At 45.0% G+C, this 19,559-nt stretch overlaps 1 protein-coding gene across 1 annotated transcript in view; it reads right to left on the minus strand.

The window, feature by feature from the left end:
* Nucleotides 1-19,538, minus strand: part of LOC124619343 (protein CASC3-like) — a 110,752-nt gene extending 91,214 nt beyond the window's left edge. The window contains exon 1 of the mRNA XM_047145660.1: nt 19,247-19,538. Coding sequence (XP_047001616.1) covers nt 19,247-19,348 — 102 coding nt within the window. The 5' untranslated portion in view covers nt 19,349-19,538. The remainder of the gene's footprint in view (nt 1-19,246) is intronic.
* Between the last annotated feature and the right edge of the window lie 21 nt (nt 19,539-19,559).

The raw sequence follows: 19,559 nt of genomic DNA on the forward strand, positions 1-19,559 counted from the left end.
AACAACAACAACAACAACATCACACCGGTAGACCATCACCTTGACCTTCTCGGGCAATGTATCGCCCTCAAAGGCCAAGATGAAGGCACCAGTGGCAACCTGATTATCCTTCGGACCCCAGTGGATGCGCCGAACGAAATGTACACCTCGTAACTCTAAATTGGCGCGCAGCTCATTGTCAGACTACAAAAGAAGATGTCCGTGAAAAATGATACCCTGGACCATATTTAAGGTCTTATGGGGCGTGGTGGTCACATAAATATCCCCCTAGCTTGTCACAAGCGAGTAACTCTCGTGACTGGGCAGAGGGTGCAGTTTTGATCAAGACTGACCCAGATCTCATTGTGGACAAGCCCTCCACCTCCCCGAACTTGTCCTCTTAAATGCTCAACAGAGAACTGAGGCTTCATCATCATGAAAGATTTCCCATCAGCTCTCAAATATACAGGGTACTGGGGCGAATAAGATCTGCTGCCATCCTTAGCCTGATGTTCCTCCCATGGTGTGGCCAGGGAGGGGAACGATTTGGGGTCATACTTCTGCGTGTTGAATTGAGCTCGTGATCGCTTACAGACTGCTGGTGTTTCACCACCAGCTCTGTTCAGTACCTCCTCCTTAGTTACGTGATCAACCAATATAATCTTCAGCATTCTGCTGTAGCACCACATTTTGAAAGCTTCTATTCTCTTCTTGTCTAAACTATTTATCGCCCACATTTCACTTCCGTACATGGCTACACTACACACAAATACTTTCAGAAAAGACTTCCTGGCACTTAAATCTATACTCGATGTTAACAAATTTCTGTTCTTCAGAAATGCTTCCCTTTACATTGCCAGTATACATTTTATATCCTCTCTACTTCGACCATCGTCAGTTATTTTGCTTCCCAAATAGCAAAACTCATTTACTAGTTTAAGTGTCTCATTTCCTAATCTAATTCCATCAGCATCACCTGATTTAATTTGACTACATTCCACTAGCCTTGTTTTGCTTTTGTTGGTGTTTATCTTATATCTTCCATTCAACACACTGTCCATTCCGTTCAACTGTTCTTCCAGGTCCTTTGCTGTCTTGGACAACAGACTGAATAACATCGGGGATAGGCTACAACCCTGTCTCACTCCCTTCCCAACCACTGCTTCTCTTTCTTGCACCTCGACTCTTATAACTGCCATCTGGTTTCTGAACAAATTGTAAATAGCTCTCTGTATTTTACCCCTGCCAATTTCAGAATCTGAAAACTGGTACATTTCAACAAAATGGAAGGCCTGAAAAAGAAATGTATAGTAGTGCATTCAACATGATAAGCAATACACCCACAAAATCTAAATAGGAATCTGTGGGCTGAAGTGATCTGGAATAAATCCAATAAAAGAAAAAAGTACCACTGAACTACGCGGTTTGCATGTAATGTGGATCTTACTAGCCTGGTAAGTTCCAGATGTAACTGCTATGTTCTGAGCGGATCACAAACAATAAAAGACCGAAAAGAAATAAAAGAGAGGACTTTTATTCGTATATTAGCCTACTTTAATTTGTCCCGCAAAAAATTCAATCTATTTGATAAAGAAGACATAGTTGCCCTTGATGTCATTTTTTACATAATAATTGAAAATAAAGAAGAATCTGCTGAAGTTAAGACAGTCACAGGAGAGAACAAGAATGAACATGAATATCAGAAGAAAATTAGATATCCAACGATCAACTATGTGAGGCATCTGAAGGTTGCAACCTATCATCTGACAATGCAACTCAAAGTTAAGTCCCTCACCGCCAGAAAACCGCAACTGAGAAAACTTGGCATGGCTATCAAATTCACAAACTACAAACTAGATCTTGTGCAATGCAATAGTAACACAAGTTTCAGTTAAATAGCTGAAGCTGACATACAAAAACTGGTACAGAGCAATGTATGATGAATACGATCCTGGATCAAACCAAAAATCTGGAGTCTTGTAAAACTTCTACAGAATTTACAATATGGCCTAAACATCTCGCTGGATGTTGTGTCAAAAGCAAGTTAGGCATCTGAAAGACAGTTAACAGTTTTTAAGCGGGGGGGAGGGGGGGGGGGGAGTAGACTATTTGGAAGCTTTTAGTCCTGCGTTACAAATCAATTAGATTGCTTTATAGTTTTGCACCTACAAATAAAATGGAAACTTGATTATAACAAGGTGTTGATAGGTCACATATGTCTTCTGCATGCCATCTTCGCCTCTAGCACAGTGTGTGCCACTTTGACATAAGCAAATGGCAGTGTGAGGAGTGAGTTGGATGGCAGCAGGTGGTGGGCAGGAAGGGCTATTCAGGCACAGCATATTGTGATTTGGGCCGTGTGATTTCTCTGTCCACTTGGGGTCGCATGTCTGAGAATAAGTTTTCATCCTGGCGACTCCAGAGGACACGAAGCAGCCTTCCTACTGCGGAAGTCCGTGGTTGCGGCGACTTGGTTAAGATGGAAGCAAGCCATCTTAGAACTACGGTGGGGTACCTCTCTTCTGTTGGGTGAATCTGGCGACAGCGTGAGGTTTGCAATATGTTACTTTCTATTGTCTTTCCCAGTCCATTGCCATCTGGTTATTTGCCTTACCCACCTCCACAGCTGTACCAACTGCTAATTATACCAGTGTAAATTTATGATTTTCTGTAATCAAGACATACTGCGCATTTACCTTCTTGCATATGATAGCTCTGTGGTCTTTGGTTTAAGTCACCCCATTTATTGCTGTGAGTGGCTTTCATGCATGCTAGTTAATTTGTCAATTCTGGGAGAACAGGATTCATGCCAAATTCTTAATATTTAAGATATCATCTGCTAATGTAATCGAAGTTCGTTTGCCAACCATGTGCATCCATTCAGATCTTGCTGATTTTTCTGCCCTGTTTGGCAGCCCTTTCCTCCCATTATGGCACTTGGCATTGTTTTGAAACTGAATTGCAATTGATGGACAAATCTTCTTATCTCCTTGTTGAGATTTTGGTGCGTGTTCAGTAATAAGATTCCGATTTTATTTTATTTTATTATTTTTTCTTTTTACTATTAAAAGTGGACGAGTTGGCTTCTGCCCCTTTATTGATAAGTGGGTGTGTAATTACGCCCGTAGTCATATTGTGTTCAGTTCCACAACTGAGGGGTTAACGATATTTATGATTTGAGTATCTGTTAACCTTAAAGATCCTTTTTCTTGCCAGATATTAGAAGCAGTTACTAGCACCATATGCAGAACTGTCTCGATTCGGGAGGTGCCTACATCTGATTTACGCTGTGTGTGTCAGGTCGATAGAAACACAAACAAACACATACATACATACAAAATTCAAGCTTTCGCAACCAATGGTTGCTTCGTCAGGAAAGAGGGAAGGAGAGGGAAAGACGAAAGGATGTGGGTTTAGAGGGAGATGGTAAGGAGTCATTCCAATCCCGGGAGCGGAAAGACTTACCTTAGGGGGAAAAAAGGACAGGTATACACTCACACACACACTCACATATCCACCCGCACATACACAGACACAAGCAGACATTTGTAAAGGCAAAGAGTCTGGGCAGAGATGTCAGTCGAGGCGCAAGTAAAGAGGCAAAGATGTTGTTGAAAGACAGGTGAGGTATGAGCGGCGGCAACTTGAAATTAGAGGAGGTTGAGGCCTGGCGGATGACGAGAAGAGGGGATATACTGAAGGGCAAGTTCCCATCTCCGGAGTTCTGACAGGTTGGTGTTAGTGGGAAGTATCCAGATAACCCGGACAGTGTAACACTGTGCCAAGATGTGCTGGCCGTGCACCAAGGCATGTTTAGCCACAGGGTGATCCTCATTACCAACAAACACTGTCTGCCTGTGTCCATTCATGCGAATGGACAGTTTGTTGCTGGTCATTCCCACATAGAAAGCTTCACAGTGTAGGCAGGTCAGTTGGTAAATCGCGTGGGTGCTTTCACACGTGGCTCTGCCTTTGATCGTGTACACCTTCCGGGTTACAGGACTGGAGTAGGTGGTGGTGGTGGGAGGGTGCATTGGACAGGTTTTACACCGGGGGCGGTTACAAGGGTAGGAGCCAGATGGTAAGGAAGGTGGTTTGGGGATTTCGTAGGGATGAACTAAGAGGTTACGAAGGTTAGGTGGACAGCGGAAAGACACTCTTGGTGGAGTGGGGAGGATTTCATGAAGGATGGATCTCATTTCAGGGCAGGATTTGAGGAAGTTGTATCCTTGCTGGAGAGCCACATTCAGAGTCTGATCCAGTCCCAGAAAGTATCCTGTCACAAGTGGGGCACTTTTGTGGTTCTTCTGTGGGAGGTTCTGGGTTTGAGGGGATGAGGAAATGGCTCTGGTTATTTGCTTCTGTACCAGGTAGGTTAAAAAGGGAAATGGATAGGTTAAAGTTAGATATAGTGGGAATTAGTGAAGTTCGGTGGCAGGAGAAACAAGACTTTTGGTCAGGTGATTACAGGGTTATAAATACAAAATCAAATAGGGGTAATGCAGGAGTAGGTTTAGTAATGAATAAAAAAATAGGAGTGCGGGTTAGCTACTACAAACAGCATAGTGAACACATTATTGTGGCCAAGATAGACACAAAGCCCATGCCTACTACAGTAGTACAGGTTTATATGCCAACTAGCTCTGCAGATGATGAAGAAATAGATGAAATGTATGACGAGATAAAAGAAATTATTCAGGTAGTGAAGGGAGACGAAAATTTAATAGTCATGGGTGACTGCAATTCGTCAGTAGGAAAAGGGAGAGAAGGAAACATAGTACGTGAATATGGATTGGGGGGAAGAAATGAAAGAGGAAGCCGCCTGGTAGAATTTTGCACAGAGCATAACTTAATCATAGCTAACACTTGGTTCAAGAATCATAAAAGAAGGTTGTATACATGGAAGAATCCTGGAGATACTAAAAGGTATCAGATAGATTATATAATGGTAAGACAGAGATTTAGGAACCAGGTTTTAAATTTTAAGACATTTCCTGGGGCAGATGTGGATTCTGACCACAATCTATTGGTTATGAACTGCAGATTGAAACTGAAGAAACTGCAAAAAGGTGGGAACTTAAGGAGATGGGACCTGGATAAACTGAAAGAACCAGAGGTTGTAGAGAGTTTCAGGGAGAGCATAAGGGAACAATTGACAGGAATGGAGGAAAGAAATACAGTAGAAGAAGAATGGGTAGCTCTGAGGGATGAAGTAGTGAAGGCAGCAGACGATCAAGTAGGTAAAAAGACGAGGGCTAATAGAAATCCTTGGGTAACAGAAGAAATATTGAATTTAATTGATGAAAGGAGAAAATATAAAAATGCAGTAAATGAAGCAGGCAAAAAGGAATACAAACGTCTCAAAAATGACATCGACAGTAAGTGCAAAATGGCTAAGCAGGGATGGCTAGAGGACAAATGTAAGGATGTAGAGGCTTGTCTCGCTAGGGGTAAGATAGATACTGCCTACAGGAAAATTAAAGAGACCTTTGGAGAGAAGAGAACGACTTGTATGAATATCAAGAGCTCAGATGGCAACCCAGTTCTAAGCAAAGAAGGGAAGGCAGAAAGGTGGAAGGAGTATATAGAGGGTTTATACAAGGGCGATGTACTTGAGGACAATATTATGGAAATGGAAGAAGATGTAGATGAAGACAAAATGGGAGATAAGATACTGCGTGAAGAGTTTGACAGAGCACTGAAAGACCTGAGTCGAAACAAGGCCCCGGGAGTAGACAACATTCCATTAGAACTACTGATGGCCTCGGGAGAGCCAGTCATGACAAAACTCTACCATCTGGTGAGCACGATGTACGAGACAGGCGAAATACCCTCAGACTTCAAGAAGAATATAATAATTCCAATCCCAAAGAAAGCAGGTGTTGACATATGTGAAAATTACCGAACTATCAGTTTAATAAGTCACAGCTGCAAAACACTAACGCGAATTCTTTACAGACAAATGGAAAAACTGGTAGAAGCCGACCTCGGGGAAGATCAGTTTGGATTCCGTAGAAATGTTGGAAAACGTGAGGCAATACTGACCTTACGACTTATCTTAGAAGAAAGATTAAGAAAAGGCAAACCTACGTTTCTAGCATTTGTAGACTTAGAGAAAGCTTTTGACAATGTTAAATGGAATACTCTCTTTCAAATTCTGAAGGTAGCAGGGGTAAAATACAGGGAGCGAAAGGCTATTTACAATTTGTACAGAAACCAGATGGCAGTTATCAGAGTCGAGGGGCATGAAAGGGAAGCAGTGGTTGGGAAAGGAGTGAGACAGGGTTGTAGCCTCTCCCCGATGTTATTCAATCTGTATATTGAGCAAGCAGTAAAGGAAACAAAAGAAAAATCCGGAGTAGGTATTAAAACTCATGGACAAGAAGTAAAAACTTTTGAGGCTCGCCGATGACATTGTAATTCTGTCAGAGACAGCAAAGGACTTGGAAGAGCAGTTGAACGGAATGGACAGTGTCTTGAAAGGAGGATATAAGATGAACATCAACAAAAGCAAAACGAGGATAATGGAATGTAGTCAAATTAAGTCGGGTGGTGCTGAGGAAATTAGATTAGGAAATGAGACACTTAAAGTAGTAAAGGAGTTTTGCTATTTAGGGAGTAAAATAACTGATGATGGTCGAAGTAGAGAGGATATAAAATGTAGACTGGCAATGGCAAGGAAAGCGTGTCTCAAGAAGAGAAATTTGTTAACATCGAGTATAGACTTAAGTGTCAGGAAGTCGTTTCTGAAAGTATTTGTATGGAGTGTAGCCATGTATGGAAGTGTAACATGGACGATAACTGGTTTGGACAAGAAGAAGCTTTCGAAATGTGGTGCTACAGAAGAATGCTGAAGATAAGGTGGGTAGATCACGTGACTAATGAGGAGGTATTGAATAGGATTGGGGAGAAGAGAAGTTTGTGGCCCAACTTGACTAGAAGAAGGGATCGATTGGTAGGACATGTTTTGAGGCATCAAGGGATCACAAATTTAGCATTGGAGGGCACCGTGGAGGGTAAAAATCGTAGAGGGAGACCAAGAGATGAATACACTATGCAGATTCAGATGGATGTAGGTTGCAGTAGGTACTGGGAGATGAAGAAGCTTGCACAGGATAGAGTAGCATGGAGAGCTGCATCAAACCAGTCTCAGGACTGAAGACCACAACAACAACAACAACAACAACAACAACAATCACCTTTGCAAGAATTCTTGTTATTGTATTTACGTGTTTTTAATTAACTATTGGAAGCTTGCAAGTAAATTTTTCTTAATTGGTTTGATTAATTTTTTAAGCATACATTGTTCAATAAATATTTTGGTCATGAATGATGTTCAACTCTTACTTAAGGCCTAGTCCACTCCCTCCTAGACAACACCATGCAGTAGCTGTGTTCCTTCAGGAACTGATTAAGTAAGAACAGCAGAACTACTAACTGAAGACATTGCCATCCAACAGCGACACTCAGCTGCAATTACCTGCTGTTGCTTCTGGGATGGGGATGCTGCTATTGGTGAAACACTGGCCAGCAAACTCTCATAAATACCCTCCATATTAGATTCTCAGTCTCAGATGTACTCAGCTGTTCTCAGATGCTCACTGACATTCTCTGTACATGACTGCACAAAGATATGTATGAGTTGCCAACCACTGCCATCTCCCATCAGCTGCTGACTTGAAGGTGGAGACTGCTGCAGTGGCAGACAAAGTATCCACTCATCTACCTAGCACTTTGCCTCCATTATCAGCAGGCAGCTACCTGTTCCGAGGACTGTACGTAGACAACTTAAGTATCTTTGTACAACTGTGTCCCCTCTGAGTGACCACCTCCTGCTGGTAGCCAACGGGACAGGATGCCTGATCAAGCTTGGGCTGGGGACAGCCCAGACTCTCTGTCAATGTCCACCAGTTCCTGAATGCTTCCATTGGTGCAGATCATCGTCCAGAGTGGGCACATGCCTCACATGTCAATCTTGCTGGAAGCTACAGTCCAAGTACCATCCTTCCCAGTGCCACATTCTATGACCCAATGTGGGACTCTCACACATTGGCCACAGTGTGTGGTCTCTGCCAGCTACAGCTGCCCTGCTGACCTCAGATGGTGATACTGCTTACGCCAGCTCCGACCTGCGGTACCAACTGTATGAGTTTGGCGAGTGGGCTTTATATTTTTGTGGCATTTGTTGTGCAGTTTCTGTGCATGCCAATAGTGGATAGAACCGACATGCAAAGAAAGTTTTGGGTACAGTTTGACAAACCAGAGGACCTGCGGATCTTCACAGTTTAGGGAGAATTCTAGAGAGTATTATTCGTGGCCAGTGAGATAGAGAGTACTATCTGCAGCCAATATTACAATTTAGCATGGTTGGTTTGTGGGGTTGAAAGGACTAGACTGCAAAGGTCATTGGTCCCTTTCTCCGCGACCATGAAACACCCACAGGGAATAAAAACAAGCAATGGAGATGACAGGGGACGACACAGAACAAGAAAGACACAGACAAAAACCAGAAAAAAATGAATTAAAAGCAAAAAATGAATTAAAAGCCCACAGAGGTTTACAGTGGATGGCTGACCATGGAAACAAAAAAAGGAAAAGACAAACCACCAAGAGACACTCTAAAAATCCCACTCTAAAACTGTAGGCCAAAGGCCAGATGCAACACACAAAAGAGACAAACTCTCAGATAGAGCCATAAAGGCCCCCTGCTTGAATAAAACTCAAAACTTAGCCTGCCAAGGCAGCGTCATCTGTTTAAAATGCAGGGAGCGTATCAGGAAGTGCAAATGTCTGTCTGAGCGCAGTTAAAAGCGGCAGTCCAACAAGATGTGGACCACTGTCAACGCTGATCCACAGCGATATTGAGGTTGGGTCTCGCAGCGCAATAAATGACCGTGCGTCAGCCAGGTGTGGCCAATGCGCAGCCGGTACAGAACAACTGGGTCCTTGCGAAGGGCTCGCATGGAAGAGCGCCACACACCTGTAGTCTCCTTGATGATCCGAAGTTTGTTGGGTGAAGGCACGGTGTGCCATTCACCACCCCAGGTACCAAGGACTTTCTGCATCAATACTGACTGGAGATCACATTCTGGAAGGCCAATCTCCAGTGTCGGTTCACTGATAGCCTGTTTGGCCAGTCTGTCAACACGTTCATTACCCAGGATACCGACATGACCCAGGGTCCACACAAAAACTACACAGCGGCCGCAATGGGCAAGAGTATGAATGGACTCCTGGATAGCCATCACCAGACGAGAGTGAGGAAAACACTGGTCGATGGCTTGTAAACCACTCAGGGAGTCACTACAGATAACTAAGGACTCACCTGAGCAGGAGTGGATATATTCTAGGACAAGAGAGATGGCTGCCAGCTCGGCAATGAAAACACTGCAGCCATCCAGCAATAAGCATTGTCAGATTGTACCCCTGCAGCCATCCAGCAATAAGCATTGTCAGATTGTACCCCAAGTGTAAAGGCATAACCAACACAACCAGCAACCATCGAACTGTCGGTACAAACTACGACAGAGCCGGGACACGCGGCAAGGATGGAAAGAAAGCGTTGGCGGAGGGTCTCAGGAGGGACTGAGTCTTTCGGGTCATGTGCTAAATACAGCTGAAGGCATGGGCGGGGCACACACCACAGGGGTACACACATATGGGTCCGGAAAAGAGGTGGGGAGTGAAAAACTCAAGCCCAGAGAGAAGAGACTAGATGCGAACCGCAATCGGACACCCTGACCAGGGCTGCCGATTGGGAAGATGGACGACCGAGTTGGGGAATAGGAGGCGGTAATTTGGATGCTCGGGCAAGCTACAAACATGTGCAGCATAAGCGGCCAGTAATCAATGGCGCCAGATCCGCAATGGAGGGACACCAGCCTCCACAAGTATACTGTTTACAGGGCTTGTGCGGAAAGCGCCAGTTGCGAGTCGGATCCCGCAGTGAAGTATGGGTTCAAGCAACCGCAATGTGGAAGGCGAAGCTGAACTGTATGCCAGGCTCCCAAAATCAAGATGGAACTGAATCAATGCCTGATACAGTCATAGAAGGGTAGACCGATCGGCGCCCCAGCTGGTGTGACTCAAAAAACGAAGAGCGTTAAGATGGCGCCAGCATGTTTGTTTAAGCTGCCAAACATGAGGGAGCCAAGTCAATAGGGTATAAAAAAGCAAGTTTTGGTGGCCGAGAACTGGAAGGCGTACGTGGCGGCCCAAGACTGCGCCCTGTGGATAGCGCCCTGTAATTGTCGTTCAGCAGCCCCAATGCCAGTGGAGTTATAGTATAGGCAAAAGTCATCAGCATACAAAGAAGCTGATACGGACATTCCCACAGCTGCAGCTAGCCCATTTATAGCAACTAAAAAGAGGCAGACACTCAAGATACAGCCTCGCAGAAACCCAGACTCCTGGACTTGAGAGGAACTATGGGAGGGATCAACTCTCACGCAGAAGGAACGAAGCGAAAAAATTTTGAATAAAAATCAGGAGCAGGTCCCTAAGACCCCACCCATGGTGCGTGGTGAGCATGTGATGTCGTCATGTTGTATCGTATGCCTTCCGCATGTCAGAGAAGACAGCAACCAGATGCTGACAGTAGGCAAATGCCATAGGGATGGCAAACTCCAGGCAGACCAGATTATCGGTGGCAGAGCGGCCCTTACAGAACCCACCCTGAGACGGACCCAGAAGGCCCCGAGACTCAAGTAGCCAACTCAACCTCCGGCTCACCATGCGTTCAAGCAACTTGCACAGAAAGTTGGTGGCTAATGGGGCGGTAGCTGTCTGCCTCCAGTGGGTTCTTTCCAGGCTTCAACACTGGTCTGATAATGCTTTCGCACCATTGAGACGGGAACACACCCTCAAACCAGATACAGTTGAAAAGGTCTAGGAGGTGTCGCTGGCAGTTTACTGAGAGGTGTTTGAGCATCTGATAGTGGATGCGATCCAGCCCAGGAGCTGTATCAGGGCAAGTGACTAATGCACTTCGGAATTCCCACTCACTGAATGGAGCATTGTACGATTCGGGGTGGCACGTATGGAATGAAAGGTTCCGACATTACAACCACTTTTTCAGGAAGTGGAAGGCCAGTGGGTAATTCGTAGAAGCAGAACTCTGAGCATAATGCTCTGCTAAGAATTCTGCAATCGTGTCTGATTCAGTACAGACTGCTCCATTCAGGGAAATCCCAGGTGCGCTGATGGGGGGGTCTGATATCCACAGGGTCACCTAATCTTGGCCCACACCTGTGATGGAGAGGTACGGATGCCAATGGTGGAGACATACCTTTCCCAGCACTCATGCTTCCATCGGCGAATAAGGCATCGAGCTCAGGTAAGGAGCCACTTAAAAGCAAGGAGGTGGTCCAGTGATGGGTGCCACTTATGATGTTGAAGGACCCACCTCCGATCTCTAATCGCCTCAGCGACCTCCAGTGACCACCAAGGCACAGTATTCCGCCAAGGGGACCCGGAAGAACAGGGAATTGCAGAGTCCGCTGCAGAAACGATGCCGGTGGTTATCGTGTGAACCACCACATCAAAGGCGCCATGAGATAGAGGCTCAATAGTGGCAATGGAGGCAAACAAGCCTGGTCAGCCTCATTCAAAGCCCATCTGGGGAGGCTCCCAGGAGAGTGACACTGGGGAAGTGACAGAAAGAGCAGAAAGTGGTCACTACCACACAAATCATCATGTACACTCTATTGAACAAATGGTAGAAAGCCAGGGCTGCAGACCAAAAGGTCGATGGCTGAGTATGTGCCATGCGCCACACTGAAATGATGTGGAGGCACCATTATTTACAAGAGAATGGTCGAGCTGTGCTAGCACTTGCTCAACGACAATGCCTTGGCCTGTTGCCACCAATCCACCCCACAAAGGGTTATGGGCATTAAAGTCGCCCAGTAATAGAAAAGGTGGTGGCTGTTGGGCTATCAGTGCAGCCAATACATGCTGTGGGACATTACCATGCAGTGGAAGATAGGGACTGCAGACAGTAACAGCATGAGGCGTCCACACCCAAACAGCGACAGCCTCTAAAGATGTTTGAAGAGGGACACACTCGCTGTAAGGAGAGTTAAGGACATAGACACAGACTCCACCAGATACACTCTCATAAGTTTCCCGATTCTTATAATAACCCTGACAGCCATGGAGGACAAGGGTTCGCATCGCCAGAAACCAAGTTTCCTGGAGAACAATGGAGAAAAAAGGGTGAAAGCTGATACGTTGTCGGAGCTCAGCAAGGTGGTGGAAAAAACCGCTGCAAATCCACTGGAGGATGATGTCAATGTTAGGATGGGACGGCATGAAGTGCTCAAGGAGGCAGGTTACGTCTCAGTGTCATCTGCTGCCACCGATAGAGTACCTGTGCGAGTGACATCCATTGTGGCTGAGGGTCTGGCGAGATCTAGGTCCTCAGCGGACGCAAGAATCGCCACCTCATCCTCAGACGCAGAGCTTGTAGAGAGCGTTGGTATGGGTGCCACCATAAGGTCTGGATTCTTGGATGCCTTCTTCCTTTTTGGTTTCTCTCGCTGTTCCTTCGGGTTTTCTGTCTGGGAGAGCTTCAATGGGTCATTCTCAAAAACTGAGGAGGACCGTGAAGCCCTACGACCAGCTACCTGTGGTTGCTTCAGCCACTGGCAGGTATCCGCTTTACCACTGGTCGGAACCCAGGAAGGGAGTGACCCAAGGGACCTCTTCCTGGCGAGAGGAGCCGAAGAAGACTTACGCTTCTGCAGCTGAGAAGTGGGGACTGATGTCCCTGACGGTTGGGGGGGGGGGGGGGGTTGCTGCTGAAGTAGGTAGTGCAGGACAGGAGCAACAGGGAGCAAAGTGCCCCCCATCACCAAGGGGGCAGGTAGATTCTGACGGCTCTGAGAGCCAACTGTACATGGCAAAACGGAAGATGGTAGAACCATTGTCGCAGCGGTGGCATAGGTAGATGTCATACGCACAGGATGGAGCCTCTCATATTTTCACTTAGCTTCAGTGTAGGTCAGGCAGTCCAGGGTCTTTTATTCCATTATCTTCCATTCTTTCTGTAGAATGCTACAGTCCGGCGAGCAAGGGCAATGGTGCTCTCTGCAGTTAACACAGATGGGAGGTGGGGCACATGGAGTATTGGGATGTGAAGGATGTCCACAATCTCAACATATGACGCTGGAAGTACACCGGGAAGACATATGGCCAAACTTTAAGCATTTAAAACACCGCATTGGGGGAGGGATATATGGCTTCACATCATAGCAGTAAGCCATCACCTTGACCATTACGGGTAATGTGTCACCCTTGAAGGTCAAGATGAAGGCACTGGTGGCAACCTTATTATGCCTCGGACTCGAATGAATGCACTGGACGAAGTGAACACGTCATCGTTCTGGGTTGGAGCGCAGTTTATTGTCAGACTGCAAAAGCAGATCCCTGTGGAAGATAAGACCCTGAACCATATTCAAGCTCTTATGGGGCATGATGGAAACAGAAACATAGAAACATCCCCAGCTTGTGACAGGCGAAGAGCACCCGTGACTGGGTAGAGGAAGTTGTTTTGACCAAGACTGACCCAGAGCACATTTTGGACAAGCCCTCCACCTCCCCAAACTTGTCCTCTAAATGCTCCACAAAGAACTGAGACTTCGTTGACATGAATGATTCCCGATCAACTCACATAGAGACGAGGTACTGGGGTGAATAAGCTTCACTGCCATCCTTAGCCACGCGTTCCTCGCATGGTGTGGCCAGGGAGGCAAACGAAATTGGGTCGGATTTTCTTAGGTTGAGGTTAGACCTCGATCGCTTAGAGACTGCTGGTGGAGGTCCACCAGCGAGAGATGATGTACTACGCTTCATCGCGTGTCATCCACCCTGATGCCACCCACTCCGACCAGGGGCCCTCACCACGGGTGCCACCCAGCCGCAGCAAGGGCCACCTGGCAGGATGGCCATTGCTGAGAGTCCCGATGCCCCAGGGAGATAGGCATCTACTCCTTGGCATATGTGGGGAGTTAATGGCGCAGGCATCAGCAGAGCGATCCTTGTGTTGTCAGGGGGCTATAACCAACAGGGTACATGGCGGCCCCACCACAACAGATTGGCAACCGTGCTGGATATAAGATGCAAAGGAGTCCATGGTCGTCGTAGGTGCAGAAAGCGACACCGCATAGTGCATGGTGGAAACTGCACCCAGGAATATATCCTCACCCAAGAGATGGAGAATGAGCGGGACTGCAATGCGACGACGAGAAAGGGGGCTAAAGATCTCAATGCACTATGGGCACGATGCACCATGTAGGGCGCCCTTACCCAATTGGCTCACTCTTAAGGAAAATTTTGAAGAATGGAGGTCAAACCCTACAGGGGATCATCACAGAAGGGCCGAAATGTGAGAGACTCCTTTCAGTCACCTCTTACGACAGGCAGGAATACCACGGGCCTATTCTAACCCACAGACCCACAAGAGGGGATAATTTAGCATGTCATGAATTATGTGTATGTATCGTTGCCCAGACAATGTGAGACATGCCAACATTGGGGGCATGAAGCACATCAGTGTGCAGAGTCTTAATGGCCTCTGAACTGTTCTAAGAATTACTGTTGTTATTCTTTGTGCCTCTGTCTGAATGTTTTGTGACATATGTCCTTGTTTGGTGGTGTACTGTAAGTATATTGTTTCGTATTATCAGATAGAGGTTGCAGAAATGCCAGAAACATGGGAATGACCAGGCAGAAACCAGCCGAAGTTTTGGACAGTTTAACAACAGATAGCAAGAGCAGAAAAGCCAGTGCAGTGAAGGCAAAAAGTCAGTATACTTATTCCTTCTGTGGATCCTATTGCAGCTAGTCTAGTGGCTCCTTTATCGATGTATACCAACTGAGGATATGTCAGCAATTAATGACAATTGGGAAGCTGCTGCTGGTTTGGGTAACTGGCCGACAACATACACTTGCATATGCCTAAGATACAATCAGTGAGTGACGCAAAGACATGCGCTATGTATCATGATGGGCTGAATACGGCACGTACATTAGAACAATTCAAAAAGGGACTATCAGCATTATGAGTTAGGATGGAAAATCCAAAAGGATTTGCCTGCCACCATTATGGCTGCTAAGTGGTCGGAAGAACTGGACACACAGCAGCACAAAGTGCAGAATAAGCAGCCACATAAATCACAAGCTTTGATTTTTTTTTTTTAAACTTGCGATAAAAGTTACAATGAGAAATCACTTTAACAAAACACTACTCTGAAATTCAGGTTTTTAAAATATAATTTCTAATAATCACAACAATAAAACCATAAGATTTAATATAAACGACAGTTGCTACTATCTGCCACTGTAGCACTGTCACTTTGCTTCCTAGTTCTGTTCCATACATACTGGCACAACTTTGTAGTCTTTGTGACTATGACATCATGTTATCAACAGCTGTCAGCCTTACTGTTCAATTGGTTGGACTGTAGACAGACTGCCTGTTGGCTTCTGTCTCTGGTTCTTCGGCCAACATTTGTTTGATGATTTTATAGGCGTCACACTAGCACGAGTTGCTGGCATTATCAAAGCTTCACCCTCTGCCGCCACCAGCAGTGCATGGGGAAGCTTTGACAATGCCAGCCACTCATGTTAGAGGAACGTCAGAAAAAACATCAAACTAATGTAGGCCAAGACACAAGACAACAGGCAATCTGAAACTTCCTGGCAGATTAAAACTGTGTGCCCGACCCAGACTTGAACTTGGGACCTTTGCCTTTCGCGGGCAAGTGCTCTACCAACTGAGCTACCGAAGCACGACTCACGCCCGGTCCTCACAGCTTTACTTCTGCCAGTATCTCGTCTCCTACCTTCCAAACTCTACAGAAGCTCTCCTGCGAACCATGCAGAACTAGCACTCCTGAAAGAAAAGATACTGCGGAGACATGGCTTAGCCACAGCCTGGGGGATGTTTCCAGAATGAGATTTTCACTCTGCCAGGAAGTTTCATATCAGCGCACACTCCACTGCAGAGTGAAAATCTCATTCTGGAAACAGGCAATCTGTCAACAAGTGGCCATGAAATACTTAACAATTTTGTAGTTGCAGTGTAATTGCTCAATGAACTTAACTTGAGTATACTAGGGAGAGCCACACACCCACCAACCCCCTCTCCCTACACACACACACACACACACACACACACACCTCAAGTGTCAATTAGTTCCAGTGAGTTAGAAAAACACCTTCCTGGGAGGCACCAGAACGCTGATCTGGTGTGTTCCGGCTGAAATTAAGGCCAGGTGTGGATGTATGAGCCACATTTGGAAACAATGTCACTGATCGCAACATTATGAATGTGAATGGATGGTCGGGCATAGGACACATGACTGCTGAAACAGAAAGCAAAGTGAATGTCGTCATAATAAGCGTTCGTTAAACACCAAATAGAATTCCTTAACCATCGGACGGTGTTCCAAGTAAAATAGAATGTAGCAAAAGTGTGTGCAGAGATGGAGTGCTGCTTGGGGGCATGGTAGATGGAAGATAGCTTTTAGAAGACACGGGGGCTCAAGTGTTGGTAACCTGTCTGTACCTTGCAGATAGGAACAAACCGAATTCTCCACAGTAGACAAATGGTTCAAATGGCTCTGAGCACTATGGGACTTAACATCTGTGGTCATCAGTCCCCTAGAACTTAGAGCTACTTAAACCTAACTAACCTAAGGACATCACACACATCCATGCCCGAGGCAGGATTCAAACCTGCGACCGTAGCAGTCGTGCGGTTCCGGACTGAGCGCCTAGAAATGCTAGACCACCGCGGCCGGCCCACAGTAGACATCACACGCAATGATAAGGCATCATTCGAGTCAAAATGTTCAATTTCCGTACTGGACCAACGAATTTTCATGAATATATGGAAGTATTACCTCATGCCGTTGTGGGTTACTCTGCAACTGTAGCGTTGGATTTTCTGAATCACACAAAAACTGATCTTTCGCAGCATACTGTAAAACCCAATTGGACGTTGTTCCACTTGGGAATGGATGCTGCAAGTAATACATTCTCACAAGGTTCGCCAACCATGAAGAATGAAATAAACTGTGTGTCAAATCATGTATTAAAGCTCAATGTGCATGATAAAGTATTGAGATACACAGGAAAATTACTCTGTGTGAGTACGGGTACTAACTTACCAAACATATGTTGTGTGTTACAGTCATTAGAACACAATGGGAACATTCCACATCAATGCAACTAAATTTAAAAATGGTTTTCACTCAACCTTCTCCAATTTTGATCAACTTTTTACAGGATGTAAGAACCTTCAATATCGCAGCGCGTCAGCAATCATTGGTTAATATATTAAAAAACTAAATGCATTCATGTAACTTCCCTTGTCTTGCGCATGTGCATAGATAGCGGGTCAGGCTTGTGAGTGAGTGACCATTTGTAGCTACAGTTTATGGCGGGTCAAGGCCCAGTGAACATAGGCCGGTGTGAGGTGGAGCGTACACCAGTAAGTTAAGTAGTGCTTTTGACTTTGTCTCTCATACACACACACACACACACACACACACACACACACACACACACACAGAGAGAGAGAGAGAGAGAGAGAGAGAGAGAGAGAGAGAGAGAGGGGGGGGATGCTATCACTGTGGTGACCACTCACTATAAAGTAAGAAGATATTTTCAGAATGCAACAATATTTATTCTGGAAGCTGATGAGGTGGAAAAAGCTAGCCAGGTCCTCTGAAAGGTAAACTTGGGCAATACTACAGCTCTGGCTGGGCTCCTTCAAAAGCTGATGACAGAGCAGAATGCATGAAGACATCACCGTCCAGTGGCGACACCGACTGCTGCGACCTGTTATCGATTCCAGGGGTGGTGAAGCGCTACTGCTGGAGGAATATTGGCCAGCAGACTCTTATAAATACCCCCCCCCCCAAAAAAAGTCAGACCCTCATTAGTATGTGGTCATCCCTTAAAGTTGTTATAGTTTTGTAGGCCCATTGTGTTTCTCTTCAGTTCACCTCCCTCCCTCCCCAATCCACCACTATGTGATCAGAGACCAGGAATGGATATGGAGATTTGGAGTGAAAAGCACACTCAGTATAAATTGCAGTTGTAAACTCAATTGTGAGTACCAGCATACAACCTACTGATTATCTGAATAAAAATAAATAAATAATAAAAAAACAGTTACTTGGGCTTCTCAGAGCATGGGGAATGTCAATTATTACCTTCACGAGCTTGAACATTTTCTTGGGCACAAGATAGGTTTTCCTATCAACTACCAGGTTTTGCAGTTTGCCTTATTCAACAATAATTTTGCAGTCCATACAACAAATTTTCCTTTGAAACGTGTTAGTAAAAGGGGCAATGGACAATGTGAATGATCTACACAACCCAATATATTTCCCACAAAATTAACAAGCCAAAATCTCTATTACATTATCTTCCTTCAGTGGTGCACTCTTTCTCCACCATTAATGCAAACATAAGCAATCAAAAGCCTGTAATTGACTAGAGACTTCTGTAGGACCCAACTGAATATGGGAGAGTTTTCAGTGCATTGTTCATAAACCCCTTGAGCTTTAATTGGAACTTCAGGGAGGGTTCTGCTACTGACTCAAATTATGCTGCATTAGTGGCGTTCCTCATTGACTAAATGGACACACAAATATTCTGTTCAAAGAAATATTGTGACAAATTGAATATTTCTACACATCTACGCTACCTCTAAAAACTGATTCCTTAATCAGGCAAGTTATAAAAAGAGCTCTTCAGATCTAACTCCCTTTATGTTACCAGATGCTCTCAATCAATTCATTTAAAATTCACACCTGAAAGAAGCAGATTTGATCGAGGACACATCTGGCAATTTACAAAATAAGCTTCTAATACGCCATGGACGTAAAGAACACAATGGGACTCCAATTCTTGTGCTTCTGATTCTGATTTCTAACAATTAAAGCTTTCTAGACTGAAAAAAAATTTCTTGAAAGCGAAGCAACGCGTCGGCGCTAGCCTTGCGTGTGCTGCCACATGGCTCTGACAGAAAAATAAGCTACGCCGCTTGGGGAACTTAACAAAACACTGCATTTTCGATGGCAACACTTACTGTTTTTCTAATGTTCTGTGTCTACAATTCAAGAAAGGTTCATCCCAATTTTAAACTTCCGACCTATATACATTTCATTTGGTAGACATTCGCTGACGTCTAGTAATGTTTCTATTCGCCAACATATGATGAAAAATTTAAATAAATTAGTTTCATACTTACTCCTTCTGAGCCTTTCTTGACGTCCAGACCATCGAAAGAGCTTTCTGACAATCCTTCAGACTCGCCAGAAGTTGTCTCTCTACGCCTGATTCTTTCGGACATCTTGTTTAATTACCTTACTGCCTTTTAAAATTTTCGCCTTTTACATACCTAACATGTACACAAATAACTTTGGCAGAATATGTTTTTAAGTTACAGCTTTTGTAACAAACAAAAACACACACACAGTAGCACTTTTAATTATTAAGGCACTTCAACAAATGTACGTATTTTGAGAGATCTAAGTCACCAGATAGATATATCACTTATAACT

The sequence above is a fragment of the Schistocerca americana genome, chromosome 6, assembly GCF_021461395.2.
Source record: "Schistocerca americana isolate TAMUIC-IGC-003095 chromosome 6, iqSchAmer2.1, whole genome shotgun sequence".
Lineage (NCBI taxonomy): Eukaryota > Metazoa > Arthropoda > Insecta > Orthoptera > Acrididae > Schistocerca > Schistocerca americana.